The sequence below is a fragment of the Microcaecilia unicolor genome, chromosome 5 (genome assembly GCF_901765095.1).
Source record: "Microcaecilia unicolor chromosome 5, aMicUni1.1, whole genome shotgun sequence".
Taxonomy (NCBI): domain Eukaryota; kingdom Metazoa; phylum Chordata; class Amphibia; order Gymnophiona; family Siphonopidae; genus Microcaecilia; species Microcaecilia unicolor.
Window position 1 is genome coordinate 154042252 of NC_044035.1, and position 27756 is coordinate 154070007.

General features: G+C 43.6%; 1 protein-coding gene across 3 annotated transcripts in view; it reads right to left on the bottom strand.

Annotated features, from left to right (window-relative positions):
* The window catches only part of CCAR1 (cell division cycle and apoptosis regulator 1), a 268378-nt gene that overhangs the window by 36043 nt on the left and 204579 nt on the right, over window positions 1–27756 (bottom strand). For all 3 annotated transcript variants that reach the window (XM_030203453.1, XM_030203454.1, XM_030203452.1), the window contains exons 19-21: window positions 21238–21352; window positions 15424–15515; window positions 5139–5279 (exon numbers count right to left, since the gene is read on the bottom strand). In XM_030203453.1, the coding sequence (XP_030059313.1) occupies window positions 5139–5279; window positions 15424–15515; window positions 21238–21352 (348 nt within the window). The remainder of the gene's footprint in view (window positions 1–5138; window positions 5280–15423; window positions 15516–21237; window positions 21353–27756) is intronic.

A 27756-nucleotide genomic window follows, 5' to 3' on the forward strand; every position in this document is an offset into this window, starting at 1 on the left:
CTTGCCAAGCTGATTTTCTGGCACCGGAACGACCGCACCCAGGCGGATCAGATTGTCCAAAGTCTGCTGCACTGCCACAGCTTTGACTGGAGACTTGCAGGGAGAGAGTACAAACCCGTCTCTTAAGGGTCGGCAGAACTCTAGCTTGTAGCCGTCTCTGATGACTTCCAGCACCCAAGCGTCTGAAGTTTCCCTGGTCCACTCGCCCAGAAACGAGGACAGGCGTCCTCCAATCTGCACTGGGCCATGGACCAGGGCCCCGTCATTGGGTACGAGACCCTGGGGGAGGACCGGAGGGCGCACCTCCGGGACGGCGGTCTCTGCGAAAGGAATGCTGCTTGGGGGAGAAGTTCCTTTTGAAGGAAGAGAGGGCAGAGGAGCCCGACTTGCCCGGGCGGTACCGACGGGCTTCCTGAAACCGTCCTCTGGAGTTACCGGTGCGAGCACTGGCCCGAGCCCTGACCTCTGGTAACCTCTTGCCCTTAGACGTGCCGAGATCGGTAACAATTTTGTCCAGCTCGACCCCAAAGAGCAGCTTGCCTTTAAAAGGCAACTTAGCCAGGCGAGACTTAGAGGCGTGGTCAGCAGACCAATGCTTCAGCCAAAGCCACCGCCGCGCAGAGACTGTCTGAGCCATGCCTTTAGCCAAGGCTCTCAAGACATCATACAGCAAAGTCTGCCAAATAAGCCAAGCCCGATTCCAGGGCCGGCCAATCAGCCCTCAAGGAAGGATCCGAGGGGGAAGCCCGCTGCACAATCGTCAGGCACGCCCTGGCCACATAGGAGCCGCAAACTGAGGCCTGCAAACTTAAAGCAGCCGCCTCGAAGGACGACCTTAAGGCCGCCTCCAATCTTCTGTCTTGGGCGTCCTTTAGGGCCGTGCCATCTTCCACCGGCAACGCCGTTTTCTTAGTCACCGCAGTGATTAAAGAATCCACGGTAGGCCAAAGAAAGGCCTCCTGTTCACTTTCAGGCAGAGGATAAAGGCGGGACATAGCCCTAGCCACTTTGAGGCTCGCTTCCGGGACATCCCATTGAGCCGAAATCAAGGTGTGCATGGCATCATGCACGTGGAAGGCTCTAGGCGGGCGCTTCGTCCCCAGCATAATGGCGGAGCCAACAGGGGCTGAGGGAGAGACGTCCTCCGGAGAGGAAATCTTCAAAATGCTCATGGCCTGCACTAACAGGTTGGGCAAATCCTCTGAGCGAAAGATCCGCGCTGCAGAGGGGTCATCCGCTCCATCCGAGCGGGAATCCGTCTCCTCCAAGGAATCCCCAAAGGACCGTTGGGAGAACTCAGATACGCTGCCCTCATCTACATCAGAGGAGACAGAGTCCTCTAAGGCCTGGAAATCCACCCGAGGGCGTTTACTTCCGGGGGCCTCAACCCCTTTATCGGACAAGGGAGCAGGGGCAGCGTTTTGCATAAGGAAGGCCTGATGCAGCAGCAAAATGAACTCGGGGGAGAAACCCCCCAGACTGTGCACTTCAGCAGCCTGGGCCACAGCCCTAGACACACCCTCAACCGGCGCTCTCAAGAGCGGGGGAGAAACATGCTGCGCATCCAAAATGGTGTCCGGCGCGACACTCCGCGAAGGAGCCGCGCGGGAAGAATGGCGCTTAACTTTGGCCACTTTTTTGCCGTCGCCCAAATTAAGAGCGGCCATAGCATTAACGTCTCCCACCTCAAGGGCGGCCCAAGAAGAAGCCGTCCGAGCAGAGTGGCCGGCCAAGATGGCAGAGGCGAGCAGTGGGGGATGGGCGTTTATGGCGGGAAAAACCGCCGCACCGGAGGAAGAACCGGGACACTGACCGGCCTCCAAACTGACACCCAACAGGGGCGAATCAGACTTTAAGACCCCCGCATCCCCGTTAGAAGCGCACACGCGATCCGGGGAGCGAATCTTTGCGCCCTCGCCCTCCGACGCCATAGGCTACGTGGAGACCAATCGGGGAACCCCCGCCCGCTATAAAAAGGTAAAAATTACCTGCTTCTCGCTCCGAGCTGTAACGAACTGGTGTCCCAGTGAGTAGCTGCAATAAACGTTTAAATAAACGTTGAAATAAACGCCCTTAAGGACGTCCAAATTTTTTTTTTTTTTTTAAACGGAGCCAGCGGGGGGGGGGGGGGGGAGAAAAGGAGGGACCTGGCACCACCAGGTTTGCACTTGCTCAAGAAGAGCCCTCAACCCCAGGTACTCAACAAAACCTAAAAATTAGGCTTGGAGACCTAGCCAGAGCTGCTGCTGTGTGTGACCACCACCTGCTGAGATAGAGAACATACTGAGGAGTTTCCGGCAGCACATGACCACATATAGGGAGGCAAAAGGATTGCTCTCTATCTCCACCTGCTGGTCGATGGACACAACCCACCAGTCTATGGATTGATCAGCATGATGATATGGAATAGAGTCTTACATTTGTAGGAGTCCAAATAGAAAAGGCGCTATGGATCTGTAAATCAATCACATGCCAAAAAATAGAACAGATCCCAAGATGGAGGTCACACAGCAAATGCTTTATTAAGAGAAACCAGACTTCTTTTTTGTGGTGTGTAGATGCTGTTACTCTGCTTTGCTGTGCACTTTTTATTTGACCAATAAGGGAGAGCTGTCTTTCAATCCCTGCTTTGATGTGTTCTTAGCTAATAGGGGAGCGTTGTTTTTCAATCCCTATTGGTGTTACCCTGTGCAACCTCCATCTTGGGATCTGCTCTATTTTTTTCCTTATGTTTGTGGGGGCCATGAGCCTCCCTCTCCTCCTAATTAAGCAGCTGATATAATTGATTTCTCCACTGCCAAAATGCAGGAGGCTGCTCTGAAGTCCAGGACTGTAATATGCTTTTTTGTGCCAAAAGGCACATTTTGCAAACTAGTAAGGTTCTCTCTTTATCCATTCCCCTAAAAGTTGGTAGACACTTTTAATAAGTATGTGTGTGTCCAGATAGACAACTGTTTTTAAAAGTTTCAGCTGTTGTCAAAACATGTCCTTGATGGGAAAATGTATGTCTTACCCGATAATTTTCTTTCCTTTAGTCCTACCAGACCAGTCCAGACAAACAGGATAGTCGTGCACATCTACCAGTGGATGGAAACAGAAACAAAGTAGTTCTGTGTGATCTGCCCCTGCTAGGGCCCTGGACAGCTGTAGACCACTCAGTAAATCTTCTAGCCAAGCCATGGTGCTTAAACCCAGACCCTTGGGCAACTATGATCAGCAGAACGTACACTCACTCTTAGTCAGAAACTGGATAAAAACAGTGGGTCAAGCCTCCACTGGCAGACAGATCTGGCCCTGAGCCATGAGGAGAGTAATGAGCCAGTATGATACTAAGTAGGTAGACGTACCCTCTACTGATAGGCAGGGACCGCCCCGAGACAGGAGGCACGCTCTCATCCAAATGTGACTGAAGAAATTTATGGAAACCCTCAAATGACAGGCAGTTTCACTACATCAGGCGGCCGCACTCCGCCATATGCAACTGAAGAAAGGGGGCAAATTCTCCACAGACAGGTAGCTGCTATTCAACCACACCAGCACCACCATAATTAAGAATGCACTTGAAAAAATGAATACAACGGGAGGGTTCTGGACTGGTCTTGCAGGACTAAAGGAAAAAAAAATTATAAGGTAAGACAAATTTTCCCTTCCTTTGCACCCTTGCCAGACCAGTCCAGACGAATGGGATGTGACAAAGCAGTTCCCTAAATGAGGCGGGACTACAATGTTGACACCAGACCCAAAGAACTAATGCGGCAGGCCACACCTGGCCCAGAAGAAAAAGGAATGAGGCAATTATGCAGGTAATACAGCATACCCGCAACAAAAATACAATGTCCAGTGAGACCCTGCGCAGGCCAACACCCATGGCCCAGGAGCAGATAACCTGGAGAGAGAGCCAAGAAGGAAGAAAACAGCAGACCATGCACAACAAAGGCAATCTATTCCAACCCAGCGCTGAGAGGCCTACGGAGCCCAGGGAATAGGAAGGCTATGACCCCATCCCAGGAAGGACGTCTCAATCTAGTCTGGGAAGAAGAAACAGCTGGTCACAGTTCCAGCCTGGGAAACCCAACTTAACTTCTTTAAGTTGAAAACCAAAAACCGTGACACTGCTGCTATCATAGAATGGAAGAGACATTTCCTACAACTTCCTCTGCTGGGGACCCAAACGTCATCCTGACTGGGATACCACATGAAACAGTCAACCATGAAAGTGCTGGGAGAGCAATTACCAGTGAAAAAGGGAGGAGGAAGCCCAACCATAAATCCTCATTAACAGAGACATGCGGAATGGCAGGCAAAGTAGTACCACATCTCTCGGTGACAGCTACGCACTCACCCCTGTCAACAGCAGAGAAACATGTCCCAGACAATTGCAATGTGCCTTACTACCAAAGTAGGAGGTGAATGAAACATTTGTTAAATATTTCATTTTAATTGATGCTAATTTACTGTGTTCACTGCTGTGATACAACTGCTATTAGCAGTATATCAAATTTAATAAATATAGACACAAACAAATATTTGTAGTCACAGTACATTTTACTCAAAAAGTATTATATTAGGCACTTAATTTTTTACTTTTACGTGAGTACATTTTAAATGTATTTTCCATTGTACTTTTTACTTTTACTTAAGTAAAGATAAATGCATATTTTTATACTTAAGTACTTTGACCTAGTACTTTAAAGTGCTATGGGGAAGGGCTGAGTAGTGTAAAGCTGTCCATGGGTGGAAGATCTGATCTGTATTGGAAGGAAGTATAAAGGAATGGGTGGAATCAAGTAAAATTAGGTTGTCCGGGTGTGGGAACACTAATCCGGAAGATGCCAGGGAGAAAAGAGAAAGTATCTAAAAGCAGAAAGCTTAAGGGAGGGGAAGGAGATGGTATGCTGGTCAAGCAGTAGTAGGAGGGATAGAGGAGGAAATGGACCATCATGTTGCAGGAGTATGACAAGGAGGTGGGTAGGAGAAATGCTCATCACGAGGACAAGGGGGCTGTGAGAGGAGAGAAAACAGCGAATGGGGACAAATCCCATTTTAAATACTCTCTTCTTAGACCTGTTATATTAAGTAAGACAGCCCTGCCTAAATATTTTTTTTTCAGATAAGCTATGTTTATAAAACACAGGTACCTGAGCACGGGAAAGGTGGAGTCCAAGTGTGTACAGAATTTCCTCCAAATCTTTCTCAAGCAGGTAACCACAGTGACTTTGGTCAAAATAGACAAAAGCCATCAGAAGGTCTCTGTTCATAGTAACCATCTGCTTCTTCTCCTACAGAAAATAATATGAAACATGAACTATTTTGGTATTAACACAGTTTGATAATAAATGTCACACTGCACCAAACTTTATTCAACAGCCTGATATCTAACATTACATTGTACTCTACAACAGCTCCAAACTATGGAGTGGAAGAGTAGCCTAGTGGTTACAGCAGTGGTGGGCTGATGATCAGAAGCAAACGCAGGCGCTAGAGACTGTTAGCGCTATACCAGCGCCTGTTTGCTACTGCCCCATGATCAGAGCCCCCAAGCGCGTGAAACAACATGCTCGCGGGCTCTGAACGCAACTAGCATGCAAAACAGGGCTCTTAGCGCAAGTAGCATGCAAATCCATGCTAAATGTATTCCTTCCCAATAATCAGCAAGCAGCGCACCAAACATTGGGGCACTGTCTGCGGCAAACCCTACGCTAGCTTGGAGCTGGCGTTAGGATTTGCAGACCATTGGGGAGGAATGGTGAATCCTATCCAGCATGTATTTGCATGCTAGCAGGCCCCCCATTCCCCCCAATGCAGCAGCAGGAACCCCAACCCGGACCCCCCTCCCAGCGACACGGGCCTAGTGGGCCGCGAGTCAACCCCCTCCCCGACCTGCTGGTCTAGCAGCCCTCTTCCCCATCCCCTACCTTCGTTGGAGGAGGGAGGTGGCATCCCCTCCTTTTCCATCGGCGCTGCCTCAAAAATGGTGGCGTCCAGCTCTGCCCAGTGCATCCTGGGATGTGCTAGGTGGGGCTTCACTTTCTGGGCAAGGACTCAGCACTGTCATTTTCGAGGTGGTGCTGATTGAAGAGGAGGGAGGCCACTTTCCTTCTCCAACCAAGGTAGCGGGGTGGGAAAGAGGGCCGCTAGACCACAAGGTTGGGGGGGGGGGGGGGGTGTTGACTTATGGCCCATTGGGCCACCAGGGCCATTTGAGGGGATGCTAGGGGGGGTTGACTTGCGGCCCACTGGGCCACCAGGGCTCTATTCAAGGGTATGCTAGGGGGGGTTAGGTGGGCTGGAGACCCCCCCCCCCGGATCTCCACCCCCCCCCCCCCCGAACTTGTGCCCAGAGGGACTGGAAGTCCACCGGACCTCCAGCCCCCGTGTCGTTTGGCTCGAGGTGGGGGTACTTGGGGTCTGGTGGTCTCAAGGACCTCCAAAGCCCCTTTGTTTGACAGGTCTGGGCTTTTGACAGCCCAGACCTGTCAAACGGTACAGAAGGATTCCTCCCACATGTTACCCTATGATCAGAGATAACAGCTTGCTTCAATTTGCATGCTATTATCTCTGATCATAGGGGTGGTAAAGCCCCGTGCTGTTCCAGTGCTATTTTTAAAGCGCTGTTTGGAACAGCAGGGCTTTTGATCATCTGCCCATGGGTTAGTTATATGTTTTGTTTTCTCCATCTGTTTGGGACTGTTCTTCCTTTGTTGACAAAGAAGGGATTGCCACTGTTGCTTACCTTTAGCTCAGTAGCTGAAGATTAATCTACGGCACCAATTTATTTGCAATGTTCTGATTAACCCTTACAGTAATGAAGGCATAACTAAAACAAGTTCGGCCAGGTACAAATGTAAGGCAACAATTACTGTGCTGTTCTTTTATATTACAATCTTTTTTATTTTTAAAAATTGTATACAATAAAAACATCATTATTAATTACAATCTTAAATTATACATTTTATGAGTAATGGGATTTATTCATTGATGACAATCAAATGTTTAAGTACAACAGAAATAATCTCCATATGAACTTCAAGCTGTGAAACACAGTGGCTGGAATGCCACTGAATGGCAGACTGTTTTGTAAATTCTGGTTTATCACCCCTGGTGACAATTACTAAAGAATAAAACTGAATTTGTTTAAACGTGATGTAATTAACACTTTCTGAGGGCATATGACCTAAATAAAGGTGGCTCACTGAGAAAGATTTGAAAAGGCTAATTCTCCTAATGCAAAATAGCTTTCAAGTTTGGGTCAAGATGAGATGTGTTTCCTGCCTTACTTTGATAAGTATCATTTTTACATGCAAATTACAAAAAATGGTACTGGGACTTATGGTTATAGATTAACCTTACTGGTGACCTACATGGTTTAAAGTTGCAAAAGCTCAGTCAATATGACGGTCCCCAAAAAGATCTTTCAACATTTAGATATTTTAACATGATTCTGTCTGCTGTAAAGGATTGGATGTTTTAGTGCCTTATATCTTGGTAATTCCTGATTTAGGCTCTTCTCTTTTTTGGGGGGGCATCTTTATAGAATAAGTTACTTTTTGTTGCTTCTTATAAAATTTACCCTCCCACCAATAAGTGTATATCCTGTCCAACTGTGCTTAAATGCTGTGGATTAAGATGATCTAGGATAAGGTGTCTGGTTTAAAGGCCATACTAAATCGCAGATTTGTTCCCTTGTTTTCTTCTCTATATAGGAAGGAGAAGAAAACTTTGTAGGAATATTACTATGCTCATGCTCTGGAGCTTCTGATGGTTATATACTGCATTCAGCGACATCACATTTTTGAAGAATTATGAATAATTGCAATCAGCCAAATTAAAGTGGATATATAAGATGGAGACAGAGAGGCACCTGGCCAGATCTGAAAATGCTTGGGGGTTCTTTTATTAAGCTGCTGTAAAGCACTAGCGTGTGCGTACTACAGCTTAAAAGGGCTTACACCAACGGACATTCGCAGGGGTCCTGCATTAAATTCCAAATTGGGACTTTCTTCCCATATGCTAAAAGGTTTTTTAATTTTTTGGCCGAGGGGACATGTCTGGGGCAGCAGAGAGTGGGTGTGTCTTTCCTAATCAGCACATCTACATTACCATGTGCTGATTAGCACAGGATTACCGTGTGAGCCCTTACCACTTACAAAATAGGTGGCAGTAAGTGCTCATGCGGTAACTGTTTTTAATGGCCGTGCACTAATAGCGACATTAGCACATGGCCATTAATTGAAAAAATAGAAAATGGCCATTTTACTGCTGTGTTAAAATAAACAACCCTGCATAAGGTCATGCTAAGACCACTTTCTACCACAGCTTAGTAAAAAGACCCCTTGGATTTTTAAATTAAATACTATCCCACCACGCATGCTGACTAAGAAATGTATTTAAGTCAATCCAATAAAAAAGTATTACCTTCTACTTACAGTGGTGGAAATAAGTATTTGATCCCTTGCTGATTTTGTAAGTTTGCCCACTGACAAAGACATGAGCAGCCCATAATTGAAGGGTAGGTTATTGGTAACAGTGAGAGATAGCACATCACAAATTAAATCCGGAAAATCACATTGTGGAAAGTATATGAATTTATTTGCATTCTGCAGAGGGAAATAAGTATTTGATCCCCCACCAACCAGTAAGAGATCTGGCCCCTACAGACCAGGTAGATGCTCCAAATCAACTCGTTACCTGCATGACAGACAGCTGTCGGCAATGGTCACCTGTATGAAAGACACCTGTCCACAGACTCAGTGAATCAGTCAGACTCTAACCTCTACAAAATGGCCAAGAGCAAGGAGCTGTCTAAGGATGTCAGGGACAAGATCATACACCTGCACAAGGCTGGAATGGGCTACAAAACCATCAGTAAGACGCTGGGCGAGAAGGAGACAACTGTTGGTGCCATAGTAAGAAAATGGAAGAAGTACAAAATGACTGTCAATCGACAAAGATCTGGGGCTCCACGCAAAATCTCACCTCGTGGGGTATCCTTGATCATCAGGAAGGTTAGAAATCAGCCTACAACTACAAGGGGGGAACTTGTCAATGATCTCAAGGCAGCTGGGACCACTGTCACCACGAAAACCATTGGTAACACATTACGACATAACGGATTGCAATCCTGCAGTGCCCGCAAGGTCCCCCTGCTCCGGAAGGCACATGTGACGGCCCGTCTGAAGTTTGCCAGTGAACACCTGGATGATGCCGAGAGTGATTGGGAGAAGGTGCTGTGGTCAGATGAGACAAAAATTGAGCTCTTTGGCATGAACTCACCGTGTTTGGAGGAAGAGAAATGCTGCCTATGACCCAAAGAACACCGTCCCCACTGTCAAGCATGGAGGTGGAAATGTTATGTTTTGGGGGTGTTTCTCTGCTAAGGGCACAGGACTACTTCACCGCATCAATGGGAGAATGGATGGGGCCATGTACCGTACAATTCTGAGTGACAACCTCCTTCCCTCCGCCAGGGCCTTAAAAATGGGTCGTGGCTGGGTCTTCCAGCACGACAATGACCCAAAACATACAGCCAAGGCAACAAAGGAGTGGCTCAGGAAGAAGCACATTAGGGTCATGGAGTGGCCTAGCCAGTCACCAGACCTTAATCCCATTGAAAACTTATGGAGGGAGCTGAAGCTGCGAGTTGCCAAGCGACAGCCCAGAACTCTTAATGATTTAGAGATGATCTGCAAAGAGGAGTGGACCAAAATTCCTCCTGACATGTGTGCAAACCTCATCATCAACTACAGAAGACGTCTGACCGCTGTGCTTGCCAACAAGGGTTTTGCCACCAAGTATTAGGTCTTGTTTGCCAGAGGGATTAAATACTTATTTCCCTCTGCAGAATGCAAATAAATTCATATACTTTCCACAATGTGATTTTCCGGATTTAATTTGTGATGTGCTATCTCTCACTGTTACCAATAACCTACCCTTCAATTATGGGCTGCTCATGTCTTTGTCAGTGGGCAAACTTACAAAATCAGCAAGGGATCCACCACTGTATGTTTTGCTTGTCACCCAGATGTTATAGTCATCTGGGTTTAATGTCCCAAATCACAAACTAAATGAATATTTGAATTTCAGTTTTACCTTTTATTTCTGTTGTATGATTTATGCCCTGTTTAAATGTTTTCTGTACAAGAATGATGACTGCTTGCATTGTTATAAAAACTGCTAAAAAGAACCTTCTTTTCTGAGCAACTTAGGACCTCATAAAGTATGAGATCATTCCACATCAACCAACTTTAGAATGGCTGGGTCCACAAACAGCATGCTACCTCTGCTCCTTTTTAGATTCATTAAAGTGTTGGCAGTCTTAGTCACATCTATACTGACACCTGAATATCCAAGGCCTCCTGCATGATGTCTAACCCAGACTGCTGTCTAACACAAACTCCTTCTGCCTCTTTCTTACACTGGTCCTAAATTCACTGGGTCCACCATAGAGGCATGGGGTGGGGTGGGGTGGGGTGGGGAGAGGCGGGGGGGGGGGGGGGGGGGGGGGAGAGGAGAGGCAGGGGAAGAGAGGTAACTTCCAAAAAATGGCAATTACAACCCTAAACAAGGGGACAGATGCAACACTAAGCACTTTACAGGCAGATTAGATGGGCCATGTTAGTCTTCATTTGCTAATAATTTCTATATAATTACGAGTTATCTAGTTGGAAACCTCTCTGTAAATTCTCAGAAAGAGCACTTTTCTGGGGAGCTGATGTGCTTGTGCTCAAGATAATCTAAAACTAGAAACTGCTGATGGCAGCCCTAGAAGGAAAAGTTACAGAAACGGGGAAAAGGAATGGGATTTTGCTATACCGCCTTTCTGTGATTAGAATCAAAGTGGTTTACATATTGTATACAGATATTTATTTTGTACTTCAGACGATGGAAGGTTAAGTGACTTGCCTGGAGTTGCTAGCAGCTGCAGTGGAATCAAACCTGGTTCCTCACATTTACAGGCTGCTGCACTAACCATTGGGCTACTTCCCAGATTCTGGTGAAAATGCTGGAATAACCAGTATATTGGAGTAAGTTTATGGCTCACAGCTAGGGATAAACTTGTGAAGTCTGGAGGAATAACATACGTGGGTAGTCATGCAGTCTCTGAAGCAAGGCTACCATAGTCATAAGGCAGGCTGAAGGAAACCAATGAAGTAGAACCCAGATTATCATAGAATTACAGACAAGGGCAGATAAGGACCATCTAATCTGGCCAGTTTCAACTGCATTTTTGGATAAAGTAGTGTGATTGCAGTGTTAGTCCATTATAAAGGTATGGCCCAATATTCAAAATGATTTAAATGGCTAAGAGATGCTCTTGGCTGTTTAAATCACCTGTCCAGGGCTAACTGGCCATTTTCAACAACACTTTACCCACTAAAAGTAACTTTTAGAAGACATTTCTACAGAAGATTATGATGTTGGCGTCATTCTCAATATCAGGAAGTATTAAAACTCAATCCTATTTTTTTGTTTTTACTTTCAAACACTTATTGCCTGTTGCAAACACTACAATTCCATGGACAGCTCCCATCCATATACAATAGTTAATATTCCTTCCCTCAACCCTCCCCATCTCTTCTTCTACTGTAATAATTCAATTTTAAATCCCAATAACTCTCCCTTTTCTCTGGAGGGATCCAACCATTACCTAAGGGAATTTCCCTTATTCAGGCATCCCTAGTTGCAGCTATTTTCTTCAAGGCTCTTCATAAAGCCTTCTGACCCTTCACTGGAACCTCCCTCCCTTTTACCCCCATCCATCATCCACGCTAACCCCTATGCCCTCCACTGTGATGCCTGAATATTATTCTCTAAAGCTAATTTATTAGGTAGATAGATGAAATCATTCATTCAGAGACTCCTGTGTAAGATCCCCCATGCCCACTGATCCGAAGCAACCCCACATTTCTCATTTTGTAACATATTTGATTGCCTCCTAACTGTAAGTCTAAGCGTTTCCATCAATCCCTCAAACCCAAGATGTAATTTCCATTTCTGTTCTGTAGGAACTTCGGCACATTTCCAGCGGTAACTCACGCCTTCCTACCACTAGTCCTGCAGTCATTAACTGTGACCATCTCTGGGCAAAGGAGAACTAAAGTCTCCAGAAACAAAAAATGAGGTTTTAATGACTTGATAGAACAAGCAATTTGTAATACCAACTGTTCAAACCCCATCCTTTTATGTGAAAAAAAAATAAAAAAAACTACAGAAATTCAAACACGTAACTTTTACAGACTGCTTATGGACCCATGACATGAAAAATCATCCACTCTAAACATGGACTTGCTATTTTAGTGATGTATTCTCAGAATCAGTCAAAATTTTTTTGTTTTCTCCCTGATCCTTCCCAAATTAATACCTAACAGAAAAACTGCTGGTTCAAAGTATCACCTTCAAATCTCTCCATAGACTCTGGTCCAGCATTCCTGTATCACTGTGCACTCCCACCAGATAAGCAAAAAAGATCTCCTTTCCCCACACCAACTACAGAATCTATTGGAAACTGCCTTGTAAAAGATGGCTCAATCTTTCTAGTGTATAAAACCATCTATATAAAATCTTATACGCATTTTCCCTAATCAGGGTATTAATCAAGCCACTCAAAGATCCCTTTCCACTCCTCATCTGAAAATTCCACTCCCAGATCCCTTTCCCAATCCCTTCTAAATTTGAAGTGCTGATAGTTTCCTTCCCTCGGATAACCAACAGAATTTCTAACTGCCCCTCTGATTCCCCTCATAGCTACCCCAAAACCCTTCTAAATTTCAAACCCTATCTACTACTTGAGCTTTCCGTGCATAGTCCCTCATATAAGGGTCCTTTTACTAAAGCTTAGCGCATGCTAACGGAATTAGAGTGCACTATACGCTAAGAAGACCATAAGTATAAAATGGGCTTCTTAGCATGCAGCACATACTAATTCTGTGAGCCCACACTAAGCTTTAGTAAAAGAGCCCTATAATGTTTCAAGAAAGTTTCTCTTTCTGACACATGCTTCTCCTGTAAATCCCTGATTACCACCACCTCTTGATCATCCATCAGATCACAAATTTGACATAAACCCTTCCCACCTTTCAAAAGACCTTGGTTCACGTCTAATCAGAACCAAACTGAACAATCCTTTCCCAACCTCTTTCAATCTCTGATTTCCCCCCCCCCCCCCAGGTCTTCAATAAATTTTTTTTGTTTCATTTGTACCCCGCGCTTTCCCGCTCATGGCAGGCTCAATGCGGCTTACATGGGGCAATGGAGGGTTAAGTGACTTGCCCAGAGTCACAAGGAGCTGCCTGTGCCTGAAGTGGGAATCGAAATCAGTTCCTCAGTTCCCCAGGACCAAAGTCCACCAGTGTAACCACTAGGCCACTCCTCTATTCCAACTCCCTTTGGACATCCATGGCTAGTGTTTTAGCTTCACTTCCACATTATTGCCTACTCTAGCTGTATCCCAGGCTTCTCTTCCTCCACTTCAGAATATGCTTCTTCTGGGAAGCCAAATAATAGTTTTGAAAGTTTAGTACTGCTAACCATCCCCCTTGTTTATCCTTATACAACAACCATTTTCTAATCCTCACCTTCTTATCCCCCCCCCCATAAAACCCCATATTAACCTCCTTCTGCAAAACTTCTAGTTATCATTTAGGGCCCTTATTATTTTACATTGGTCTTCAGGTAACTGGTCATGGGGATGGGGCTAGTTGGTGACATGGGCCTGCATATTTTTATTTCTATTTTTCTATTTTATGTGTGTTTTCCCTTTGTTTCTTCTCTCTCTTTTCTTTAGATTGTATAGATTTCTGTCCTATACAATTTTGCAGTTCTTTTCCTTTTCTAAAATTTAAATTTTGTTGTGAACCGCTTTGGCTTGCATGGTAATGAAGGGTGGTATATTAAATAAAGCAAACTTAACATAACCTTTTTCCTTTATTCTTTTATATACATGTAATTAAATTTCGACTGCTGTTTTATTTAAAAAAATGTTCTACGTTTTCATGTTTGTCTATAGATGTTACACAAAAAAGAAGCTGAATTAGCAAAAGTTTGAAACTTGCGAACAGTGGTGATAATTGCCAAGGCTTTAACCCTTGGTATTCTAGGATACTTCCTGGAGACTGGAATCTGAATTCAGTGTGCAAACAACTATTACATTATATTATCCACTTTTTCTATTCTGCCCACACCACAATTAGCTCAAAGTGAATTACATAAGAACTAGAAACAAGCATTCTAGGAATTACAAGACCAAACTAAAATAAGTTAATCCATAAAAAACAAATATAAGTATCATATCAAAATAAAATTAGCCAGATAAACAAAGCACAGTTTTGACTACTTGGATAGCACATGTTTCTTAAACAATATAATCTTAATAAAAGTTCGAAAAGCAACATAGTTAACCATCTCAGACACATATGAAAGTAATGGGATTTTGCGGCTTGATAAAAAAAATTTGCGGAGAAAGATTTAGAAGATTTCATACACTTACACAAGGGGAATGCCGATCTCAGTTTGTTCCGTGTCCCATAGCTTGAATATAAAGTTTTAATCAAACCTACCATGTACGGTGGAGCAAGTCCTGAATTATTTTAAAGATCATGCAATACAATTTAAAGAGAATTATAGCTTCCATAAGTAGCCAATGCAACTTAACATACCAAGATGTAAACTTAACAAAGTTGTTGAGTGAACAAATTAACCGGATAGCAGTATTCTGTAGTCTGTAACTTAACAAAATTTTAGAACAACCTAGTACAATAGTCTAATTCTGACAACAGTAGTTCCTGAACAACAATTTGAAATTCTTCTAAGATTGCACATAAACCAAAAACAGTTTTTCTGATCTAGAGTAAATACTTAAGATTTTCAATGAAGACTACTAGCTAACCTAGAACATAAAGAAGCTCATTTTCAAAGCACAAAGACTTACAAAGTTATATATGTTGCTGTCTATGTGCTTTGAAAATGACCACCATAATATCCACGGCAGACTAAGGGGTCCTTTTACGAAGCTACGGCAAAAGGGGGCCTGTGCTGGCATCTGCCCGAGTTTTTGATGTGCGCCGAGGCCCCTTTTACCACAGTGGGTAAAAGGTAGATCTTTCTTCTTTTTTTTTAAAGAAATGGCTGTGCAGCATATGAGGCACTAGCCGCGCACCCATTTTGGGAGGGGAGCACTTACTACCACCCATTGATGAGGCGGTAAAGGCTCCTAAGCTAACCGGGCAGCGTGCAACACTGCCCGGTGCTACAAAATAAAAATATTTTTGAAGCGCTGAGAATGGCACGCGCTGAGGGTGGGAACCATTGCTGACCTAGTATGGTAACCCTGTGGTACTTCCGTTTTAGCGACTGCTAAGCCCGCGTTGGGCTTACTGCCGTTTTGTAAAAGACCTCCTGAGTTAGTTATAGATAATTTCAGTGTACCTTCTCCTTAGATGAGCTTTCCTTGCTGTGTCTGCTCTTCTCTCGCTTCTCTTCACGCTTGTCCTTGTTACTCACTTCATCATCATCTCCATCTGCAATCAGAAGAAACTTTAGAACCAGGAAGAGTAAAGCATTACAAAAGTAGCTGTTTTGAAATAGTAGACAATTTTAAAAATAGACTAACCAACCCATCCAGCCTGTCTAGTTATTCTTGTAGGTTATATCCCAGTTCCCACGCATTTATACATATCCAATATAATTTTTGTTACCTTCCTCATAATAGCTTAGTGATTACCTTGATGTGCGGTATATAAAATAAATTTGAGCTTGAAATTTGTTTGTACTTTACCATATTAGACAGATGCAACAAACAGCCCCTACTTATTTCTCACCCAATACCTCTCCCTTTCCAAGGCTATCCACAAAGGTTTTGTAATAATGTAAACATATCAATAAAAGAATAGCTATATCCTAAATAATCTGGCCTCCTAGTTCCCCAGCATATCCTGCCAGGCAGACTTAAACAACTGCATTTCCATTAGGACTTCTAACTACTATCACACTAGCAGGCTTCCAGAAAGATCCAGCTGCTCAATCATCTTATGTCCCCCCTGCAGAGCCTGCCAGAGAAATCCAGGCTATGTGAATGCCACATTTCTGCTAGGAGTTTTAGCTACTACTAAACTTGTAGCCTGCCAGAAAGCCCTGTATTAACATAACCTGCCAGACAAAGGACCAGAACAAAATGCCTAACATTTGACGGTCTAAAAATCCTTGCTACCTTTTGCAATTAACCAAACAACTATCCCCTTTGGAACACGAGTTTCAACTCACTCCTGTCCCAGCCATCTATATCAATGCTAGATCTGTGAGGAACAAAGCTCTCTTACTCAGGAATCTGCTAGAATCTTCAGATCTGGGCTGTTTATTTCACAGACATGGCTCACAGAAGTTGATAGTTCGATAATGCCCCACATCTATCCACCCGGTTATGGTATTCTTCATTCTCCAAGTCAGGATAAAAAAGTAGGTGGACTTGCTCTTATCTTTAAGAGTTTTTTTCCACATGTCTTTAGTTAGTTCTGGGGTTTTCCCTGAACTGGAGTAAATGCTATGCAAATTCTGCAATGATTCAAAAGAGGCAAATCAAATTGCCCTGTTCCTCATTTACCGTCCTCCGGGAGCTTAGTCTGAGGCAGAACCACTACTTGCAAAGATTACTTCCTCTGCCATGTCACAATTCTCAAGGATTACCTTTCCGGGAGACAAACTTACACTTGGAAAATTATGCGGACACCAATGTCCACAACTTCAAATCATTCCTTAAGGACTGCGAACTAACCACATTCTTCGAGGGTGCAACTCATGAAAAAGGACATATTTTAGACTTCATGACGTCCTATCTTAATAGCTTGATTAGTTCATTTAAATGAAAGCCAATACCATGGTCTGACCATTTCCAACTGGATTTAACCATTGATATCTGTATGTCAAGCTTAACCAGACACAAGCCATCCAAACTCATCTCTACCAGATGTAAAATCAACAAGGCCACTTTCTGGTCGGAGCTAACAGATTCCCTCACTACCGCATCTCCTACACATGGTTCGATCAAATCCCGCTGGGACACCAAGGTGAAAGCCACACTAGACAAAATTGCTCCATTTATCACTAAAAAGGTCAAGACATCCAGAAATTTGCCATGGTTTACAGAGGAGCTATCCACCATAAAAAAGGAATGTCGACGCCTTGAAAAGCAATGGACAAAGAACAAAAATACTACTGATAAAGCCAAATGGAAGTCAGCCTTCCAACACTACAAAAGGAAGGTAGCTGACTCAAAATGCCAATACTATAGCAGCCTAATAGGTCAAGATGATCTCAACAACAAAAAAAACTTTAAAACACTAGCTTCCACCAATAAGGATGAACATTCACAGAAAACATGTCCCAACACCCAAGACCTCGCAGATCATTTCGCCAATAAGATCCTCCAAATTAGGTCCGAAGTGTCTAAGGCTACTCCAACACAGGAAAATAGCCCAACCCATAGTTCAGCCTTAGTCGCCGGAGATCCTACAACTCAAGGACTCCAAACTGATCAAAACTGGGAATCTTTTCAATCAGTAACAGCTCAGGATGTAAGATCAATACTATTGAAATGCTTATGAGCCAACTGCTCCCTGGATCAATGCCCAAAACACCTACTCAAATCCATCCCTATGGAAGCAGTAAACTGGTTACTCAATAATCTCAATGAGCTGTTAAAAACTGGCTCTCTTCCTCCTGATATGGGCAAAATTGTTCTCACTCCACTACTGAAGGGATCTGGGCTAGATGTAAAAGCCTGCAAATTACCATCCAGTGGCAAGCATACCCCTTTTTACTAAAGCATTAGAAACTTATATTAGTAAATAACTCTCTTTTTATCTAGAAAAAGTTTCTATTTTGCACTGGTCACAATTTGGCTTCAGATTGTCACATAGTACTGAAACATTACTGCTAGTTCTAATTACATATGTCAAACACCTAAGCAAAGGTGACCAAATAATTCTTCTCCAATTTGATATATTGGCAGCGTTCAATGCGGTTGACTACACATTGCTACTTGAATGCCTGGATCAGATAGGAATAACAGGGACTGTGCTCAAATGGTTCAGTGAATTCCTTTCAAATCAAAGTTATTCTGTCAAGCAACAACCACCAACTTTCCAACATGTGGTCTCCTAACTGCGGGATCTCCCCTCTCACCAATCCTGTTCAACCTCTTTATGTCATCCCTTGCCGCAATACACCTGGAACTTAATGAATTACTATTATCCTATGCAGATTACATCCTGCTTCTATTACCAGTAACAGCATCAAACAAAGATCCAACTCAGTCTGTAGCGAATGGTATGACTGTTGTTAGCACCTGGGCCCTGACCAATAAACTGAAATTGAATGCGCAAAACACAAGGTCCTGTGGTTCTGAAATCATCATCAATATCTTTGACCAATGGTCAAAGCTTTACAGTCGAATATGAAACCAGAGTACTAGGGGTCTTGCTTGATTCTTCACTCACCTTCTCTTCCCATATTAATCAGATATGGAAGAAAACACTATTCAAAATGAGACAGCTACGTCTAGTCAGACCATTCTTTGACCAAAAAGCATTCACACTACTAGTCTAAATGTTAGTTCTCTCTCACTTGGATTACTGTAATGTTCTATTTCTTGGTATTAAGTGTCAATACAAAAAAAAATTGCAAATCATACAGAATACAGCTGCTAGACTAATATACAGATTGAATACATATACTAGTGTTTCAACTCAACTAAACAAACTGCACTGGCTTCCCATAAGACTCAGGTTCAAAGCAGCTTGTTTAGTTTTTCAAATCTTACAGGGCTTCACCTCTGAACTGCTAAGACTGCTTCGCTATATCTGGTCCAGTCTAACAGACTGAAACAACAACTAATGCTAGCATCATCATTTCAAAAGACAAATTGAAATCATAAAATTTTCAGCTCTCTATTCCCTGTACTTGGAGTCAAAATACGGAACTCTCTACCTATTCCCATCAGAACAGAAAATGGCTACCTCAACTTCAGGAAGAGGCTAAACACCTTTCTCTCCCAAAGACTGCTTCAAAATAATCCATCATGACTTCTACTTCCTAGTATCATCCGTTATCCTTTCCTTTAATATTTTTAGTCTCATGCATTACACCAATGGTCTCTAATGTTTCTCATACCTCACACTAACACTATCTGCTTTTTTCTCACATAGAATGTAAACTGCACTGAATTCTGGAATGGGGATATTAGCAGTATACAAGAATTAAATCTAATATAATCCCTCCTCACCACTCCAACCTTCCCGCAAAGAAATTGAACAGCTCACTATTTATATAGTAGGCTAAGAAATAAGAGGAAGGAGGTGTTAGTCACCTCTTCCCAGAGTCATTCAAAATGAATAGTAGTTCTCAAAAGCACCTCGTGACCTGGTCAACAGAGCTCAAGAGCACCCCTAATCAGTCTCTCTCTGCTAGTAGGTGTCTTTTAATGGGAAACAAAAAGTTCAAAAATGGGAGCTCATGTGGTTTGGGCTACTATTTTGGTTACCAATGTCACTTATTACTTACTTGACTGCCAGCCTTGCCCCCTCGCTGCCTGCGAGGTCTTCGGGGGGCCACACTAGGCTGCAACTTCTGATCCCTTTTCTTTCTTGACCACTTCATGGAGATTGCTCAAGACCATCTCTGCAAAATGTTTGGTAAGATCCACTAATGATCTGGCACTATAGGTCTTGCCATCCAAAGTAAAGGACTGTCCCACTAGAAACAGCCTCCAGTAGCTCACTGTTCTCACTGCCTAAAGTCCCAATATTCTCACCTCTACTTCAGAGGGCTACATCCTCAAATATTTCAATCTTAGTTTTTTTCTGAAGTATTCAACCTCCTCCTCTCCAGGCCATTCTTTGTCAAAGTATTTGTGAAAGCAAACAATTATGTCTCTGGGTAGGTTCCTGTCCTTTGGCCCTGCTACTCTACAAAGGCTGCAAGACAAATTTGTCGTGCGGCTTCCATAGTGAGTATCTAGTACAGTCTCGGATACTCCTCAGTCAGAGGTCGCATCTCCATGATCTACTTTCCAAGTCCTCCAATTTCAAGAGTACTTCCTTGTCGCAGATCATCGCCTGAGCAAATTGCTCTTTAAGCTTATCACAGTCCACTTCTTCTACCTGGTGCCTGATCTAATTAATCTCTCTTTTTAAATCCTCCATCATTCCTTGCATCACCCCTTGCACCACAGCTATATAAACTTTAAACTCCTGAAACTAACTCCTTATTTCTTCTCAAAGCGGGGCATGCTCTGCTCTAGCAGGCTCTGTCTCTCACACTCTGTTTCTGCAGCAACCATCTTACCCTCTGGTGCACAGGCAACCTGGAGCTCCCACTTGAGTGGTATTTGAAGTTAGTCTGCTTTTTTTTTCATCAACATGTATATTCTTTCAGTGTTTCTTCATAATCGAACAACCTACAAGGTCAGCACTTTGGTCAATAAGTGCAAATTCCACAGTTTTGCTCTGGTAGCCTTGGAGCTTCTCTCTTAAGTTTCCATTCTCTCTGCTGACATCACTTTCTTCCTGTGTAAAACACTATTCTAAATCCACTTTTAGTAATATGGTAATAAAGCATACACATCACGTCAAAAATCTTTGATGGCGGGGATGCCCAAGCCTCACCTGCCAAACAGATATGATGCCAGAACTGCTCCCATGCTGCCTGAGCAGCATGCTTTCTGGCTATTGATGCCATCATCCTCGCACATGCTCATTTCATGCATGAACTGGTCATGCGCAGGGAGTGCTGGCATCAGCAGTTGGAATGCATGCTGCCAACATCCTCACTACTGAAGCAGTTAAAGGGGTTCAGGTGGTGTATCTTCAGCTGGAGGGGCTTGGGCATTCCCTCCAGTCATTCAACAAGTGTTGCAGTTTGGGAGGGGGTCTGGCCCACCCCTTCCCCCTCCCGTGGCTACTCCACTGGCTGCAAGTCAAGCTGTGCAGAGGAAGGTGTCAATTTTAAGAGGGGTTATATAACCAGCTAAGTAGCATAGATGTGTGTGTGTTGGGACAGGTGGTTGGTTAAAGAAGAGGCAAGATTGTCAGTTCAGTGATGCAGAAGAAAAAGAATCATACTCTATTCATCAGGCAGAGGCAAGAAGCTGTATCTAGATTCTGAAGATCAAGAAATGAAGAAGGCTCTGTAAGAAAGACGACATGTTCGCAGGAGATATCTACAAATAATTTCAAGTACAGATCTTACCATCATCGTCATCAGCATCCTCAGCTTCCATAGGGTCATACTCCTCCTGATTATTTTCTTCTTCAGTCTCATCGTCATCTTTAGAATCTTCTCGCCTTCTCTCTTTTTCTTCTTTCTAAAATCAAACATGTTATTCTTGAGAAACCTGTGTAACAGAAGAACGAAACCTTGAAGCCACATGTGGTCTAGCAGCACTTTTAAAACCATTACAATTAGAATAATGGACTGGGAACAAGAATGCCTAGGTTTGAATCCTGCTTCTTCTAATGGCAGATATCATAATCTTGGGCAATTCATTTATCAACCAATGGCTCTCAATAGCAGAAAAATCAAGGTTGATTACCTATAATAAGTATTTTCTAAAGACAGCAATTAAGTCACATATATAGAAATAAGATCAGGGGGTGGCAGAAAAGTTTTTCCAGAGGTTTCTAAGAACTTTCTTAGATCCCTCTGGACATACATGGGATTTCTGAGGCAGCCACATAAAATGTATCAGTTCTGCAACTCTAGAAAATAAGGACAGGAGTATGTGTGTTTCTGGTAAACTGCTGTTTTCAGGGAGCAGCTATTTATTTTCACTGTCACATATATGGGGCTCCCTAGACAAGGATTCTTTTTAACAAAAGCAAAAAGATACCAATTCTCCCATCATGTTACAGCAAACCCTTTTGGTGGGTGGGACTTCTATTACTTTATTTAATGTTGATTTGTTTTTTAAATCAGGAAGACAATGGGCCTAGGAAGGCTGGAGTTTAGTTTTAATCTTCAAACACACCTTGAAGAATGGACATAGCAAATCTGTTGCTGCTAGGAATCAGTAGGTAAACAATAATGGGTTGTAAATCTCTGGATTTAATTCCATGTCACAGCTTTGAAAATCTCTTCTATGGCCCACTGCCATGGCTTTCACTGTGAATCTTCATATATCCTTCTAAAATCAGCCTTACTTGGTCGGAAGGGCAGAAAATTCAGCTTATTAGATAACACTCTCTCTGACAAAGCAATTTCATGCTTGTTGCATCAAAAAAGAAACAAAAGGGTGGGTGAACTTTCAAAGGTCTTTAGTTTGTCTCAGGTAGATGGCAGAGCTGACTTGCAATCCAAAATAAAAAGAACCCTTTCATCTTTATTGGCTTGCAACATTGAGATTAATGTTGGAAGGACAACTGATTCATCTAGGAGTAAGTCATCATGACCATAAACTTGGGATGTATGCATAGCTCCATTCCCAAATTCTGCTCCCACTGAGCCATATATTTATATTTAGTAAACTCATTTTCACCAAGAAACTTATATAAAATCAAAATAGGACCCTTCAGCTTTCCCAATGCCACGCATACATTTTCAAGAAATTCCCTATCCTCTGGGCCCTCCCTAAGCCAACCCTGTGATACCACAAAATTCTTAACTTGTAAATAAGGGGGAAAAAAATCACGAGCAAGGAGACTAAAAGTCTCCTCAAGTTCAGAGAACATACAGAGCTCCCCAACATCCAAAAGCTGTCAAAAATGGACTAAGCCCTTCTCTTCCCACTGGACAAAGGACCACCCTTCACACTTTGCCCCAAAGGACGGTTCATGTTGAATAGAGGCCAAATATGAAACCCTAGGAGACTCCGCCCCCACCAAGACATACAAGACTCTTGGCCTGGATTGGCCGCTGTCGTGGACAGGATGCTGAGCTCGATGGACCCTTGGTCTTTTCCCAGTGTGGCATTACTTATGTACTTATGTACCCTTTCCAAAGCCCCAAATCCGCATTAATGCACTGAAAAATCCTGCCATAGTTCTGCTCATAGACGCATTGTAGATCTTCGGATATCTGGACCCCTAGGCATCATATCCCCTTACTCACCCATCTAAAAGGAAAACTCTGCCGCAAAAATTCCTCATCAACCAAGTCAGTGGTAACACCCAGCATCTCTGTTTTATCAAAATTTACTTTAAACCCCAACACTTTTCTTGCAGCTCCCGCATAATAATGGGCAATGCTAGGGCCAACTTTCCCACAAACAACAGAATGTCATCTGCAAAAAGTGTCAATTTAGAATTCTGAGCGCCCACCTGAAAGCCTTGAATATCCATTGGTATGTATGCACTGTGCCAAAGGTTTGATAAGAGAGGGAGAACAAAAGAGGGGAAAGTGGTCAACCCTGTCTGGTCCCTCTCTCAATGTGAGAAGGGTCCATATACCCCCCCCCCCCCCCCCATTAATTTTAATACAAACTGTAGGGCTCATATATAAATTTTCTGATCCAAGTGCAAATATTTTCCCCAAATCCCATCTTGTGAAGAACTTTCCAAAGAAAGCCCCAATGGACCAGATCAAATGCTTTTTCCGCATCAACAGACAAAAGAACCAGCTTGTCTCGGGTCTGCCGGGCACCCCAAATGATATTCAAAGTATGCCTAATGTTATTGGCCACCTGGAATAAAACCAGACTAATCTATATGGATCAAATCGAATATTATCTGCACCAGACGTTCTGCCATTATTTTTGCTACTAATTTAACATCGATATTGAGCAGAGAGAGAGAGGTCTGTATGAACTACACACTGTTATATCATTGGCATCTCACCCTAGTACGATTGAAAGCTATGTATGGGAGTGGTTCCGATCTGTGTTGGTGAGTTTGTGGGGATCAGGATACTCTACCTTCATATTTGGTGGCACTATCCTAAAAGCACAGCAATATTGGGGAGGGATAGTTGATTAAGTGTCTGAGATATTGGGGGTTGGGTTGTCCCCCATGATCTCTAGTTGTTTGCTTAATTTTGAGCCCGCAGAGTTGCCGATTTAGAGTCGTCAGTTGGCCCATCAGATATTCACGGCTGGCCGCCAAGTGCTGGCGTCTGCATGGAAGCAGCAGGAGACACTGTCCCTCCTCCAAGTCCAGCGTAAAGTAAATTTTGTATATCTAATGTCTAAACTCACAGCCCTCCACAGAAACAGACTGCTTCAGTTTAGAAAGGTTTGGGACACTTGTACAGTTTGGCTTGAAAGGTCGCCTTGCAGCTTTGTGTGACTCGATGTCTCTAGATGATCTGTATTGCCCTGATCTGCAGCGACTTCATATAACCTGGTTTGGCTTGTTTCTTCTTGAAGCTAGAAGGGGAAGTGATTGGGGGCATTCGCATAGTGAGCCATGTACTGAAGAGTGACAGTATGCATTCAGCTGTTAAACTGAGGGGCGGGGAGGAGTGTTCTTGTTATTCTTCTTCTTTGATTTTTGTCTTTTTCTTCTATGTTGTACAATACATAATGCTAAATAAAAACATAATAAAAAATAAAATCACCTCCTGTGTTATCCCTGTCCCTCGGGAGGGGGGAACACTTCAGCCTCGTGGGTTGAAGAAAATAAGAGAGGCAATTTAGACTTAGATACTACTACTACTACTACTTAGCATTTCTATAGCGCTGCCAGGGTTACGCAGCGCTGTACAAGTTTAAACACGGGGAGGGACAGTCCCTGCTCAAGAGAGCTTACAATCTAACGGTAACAGACTACGTAGTCAGTGTAGGTAACAGGAATGGGGAAGGTGGTTAGGCGCCAAAAGCAAGGGAGAAGAGATGGGCCTTGAGTAAGGACTTGAAGATGGGCAGGGAGGGCGCATGGCGTATGGGCTCAGGAAGTCTGTTCCAGGCATAAGGTGCTGCGAGGCAGAAGGGGCGGAGTCTGGAGTTAGCGGTGGTGGAGAAGGGTACAGATAGGAGTGATTTGTCCTGAGAGCGGAGGTTACGGGTGGGAACATACGGGGAGAGGAGGGTAGAGAGTAATATAGGCGCAACCAGTAAAATCTTTATTGCTATATCACTAAGCCAAACACAAAGTAATTGTTCTCTCTGGAGCAAGTTGTCATACAGCAAAGCAAGAGGCAAATCCTGAATAAAAACGACTGCTCAGCTACCACTGTCCCAGCCATCACATATATACCCTTTGTAAGTTTCGTTTTTCCTAAATCATGTGATTTCCCCTAAATTAGAATCATTAGGTAGCCTATGCCATATATGGATTGTTCCTGTATCATATCAGTCTCTCCTGATGTGTGTGCACGTGCACAGCCAGTGGCCATTGGCTAATTTGCTATCAGTAATGTGTGCAGTTAGTAACAGAACAAAAATACATATTACAATACCCTTGTGTCCGTTCTCCCCAAAACTGAAACATTCTGGCCATCTTAGGCTCACTGTATTCTCAGTCTCTCTCACCACGTCCCAAGGTTATATCCACCTTATAAGAAAGGCATAGTCTCAGCTCCAGCCAAACTTGTATCTTTGAAGTGTCATTCCTCAGTTCCTGAGAAAGCACTGTATGTTACAAAGATGGCAACTTATTAGGCAACTTGTGAGAACCAAACAGAGCAATGTAAAGGCCTTTGTAACAGGCCTAGCCTTTGTAACAGGATAGGAAGGAATATACACTCCCAAAATGGGCCCCCCGGAGACAAAATTTAGCAAGGGTGCAAAAAAACCTCTGGAAAAAAAAACCCCTTGATGACTAGGCGCATAAACATTTATTATCGTAACTTCCCTCCCACACAATAAGCCCTACAATGTAACGCACCTCCCTAAAGGATTTTTACAAATCTCTTTAGGTAAGAAGGGGCATCTAGCATGGACCAAAACCACCATTTCACCCACATGCCCCCCCCCCCCCCCCCCGAGGACCCATGAGCCACAGTTACCACATAATTCTTATGCTTCAATAAATGATAATCTTGTCTACTCAGATGTGTTCCCTGCAATAATACTATGTCGCACTGGAGCTTTTGAAACTCTGCAGACAATACTCCATTTACGGGAGTCATTAAGGCCCTTAACATTCCAAGTGCCCACCTTGAAATGATCAATTTCACCCTTACTGTCTAAGCCTGACCCACCTGCCCATTTAAATGAACCCCCTTCCCACACATCTCTCCCGTGTCCCTCCCCCCCAGTACCAAAACTCCCAACATGAAGGCCACCCACCTGCCCTGCCAGCCCACCTTATCGAGGAAATCACCCCAGACCGAGAGGCAGGGTCCAACTGGTCCTCTCCAATGTTCCCTTTGACAACATTCATACACCACACATGACACATTACGAACAGCAGAAATATTAGCCTATTGCTGACCCTCCCACCCACCCACCCACCAAGAAAAACCTCCCCTTAAAATTCAAGCAGAAGATCAAGCAAAGAAAAATAGAGAAGAGAAAACCCTCTCCCAAGTCTCACAGATATTCATGTGTCCAAATTGTCTTTAGATGAATGGGACTTGTAGCATCTGCTAGGCACCTTTTCCCATGCAATACGAGAAACTGTCGCTGGAGCTGACTTAGGGCTATTGCTGCCTGCAGGCAAATTAGTACATACCAGTTACACAAGAGCCCGGCAGGCCTCAGATGCTGTTTGAACCTTCTTAGATCTGACCAACACTGTGATCAACAGGCTAAATGGAAAAAACCCACTTATAACAACGGTTCCCCAACTGCAGTTATCTAGTCACATCACATAAAGCCCTGTACTTTAACAAAGTTGTATGGACTGAATCCTGGTAAATAGAAACTTAGCTCTCCCAAACGATATCCTTCTGAATTCTGGCTTTGTGCAGTATTTCTTCTTTCAGTGCATAATTATGAAAACATGATAATGTCCCTAGGGACATCATCCCTGTGCAGTACCATACTACGATGCACTTGATCAACCTGAATCTTCCGCTGACCAGGATCAATCTGCTCACTGCCATTGGCCCCCAAAACAGACTTACAGATACGGGTCACCACTTGTACACAATCTTTAAACTGTTCAGTTTCAGGCACTCCCTTAAAATGCAAGCTGCACCTTCTAGATTTAATCTCCAAATTGTCAATCATATTGAAAAATTCTTGGTGCCCCTGCTGATGTTGCTGAGTTTGCCTAAGGCCCCAGATGTTATTTTCAAGACCATCAATATACTCCTCTGCTTGCTCAAGGTGGTGCCCAATCTCTCGCACATCGTGTTTTAAAACTTAGCCAGAGAAGCCTGCACATCTAGAAGGACTACCTTCATTTCAGCCTGTAACGCTTGAAATCAATGTGCTACATCCTGCTTCGTAATGTCTTCTTCAGTGCGAGTGTGAGTGCTCCAGTGCCGTATTGGTATCACTCGAAGGCGATTTGCCCTCTTGTGAAAGCCGCCACTGTTGGTCACTACTAGATGTGTATTTAAACTTTTCAAGCTACTTATGGATCGCCATGGGATATCCACTTCACAAACCCATATTTTCATAGAAACACATAGGCACGAGTCAGGGGAAATAATATATTTCATAACTGTCCCGAAGGAGCTCAGCTCTCACGCGTCCATTCTCCTGGGATGACGTCACTTTCTCCCTAATTTTTTGTATTTTTACAACTAGAGGGTCCCAATTTACTTATAGAAAATATTGTTACTTTTTGAGCCATCTAGAACTTTATGATCATCTCAGCACAGTATACTTCAAAATCCCTAGTGTGATTAAATAACAGTTTCCCTCTTCTTACATTTTTGGATTTA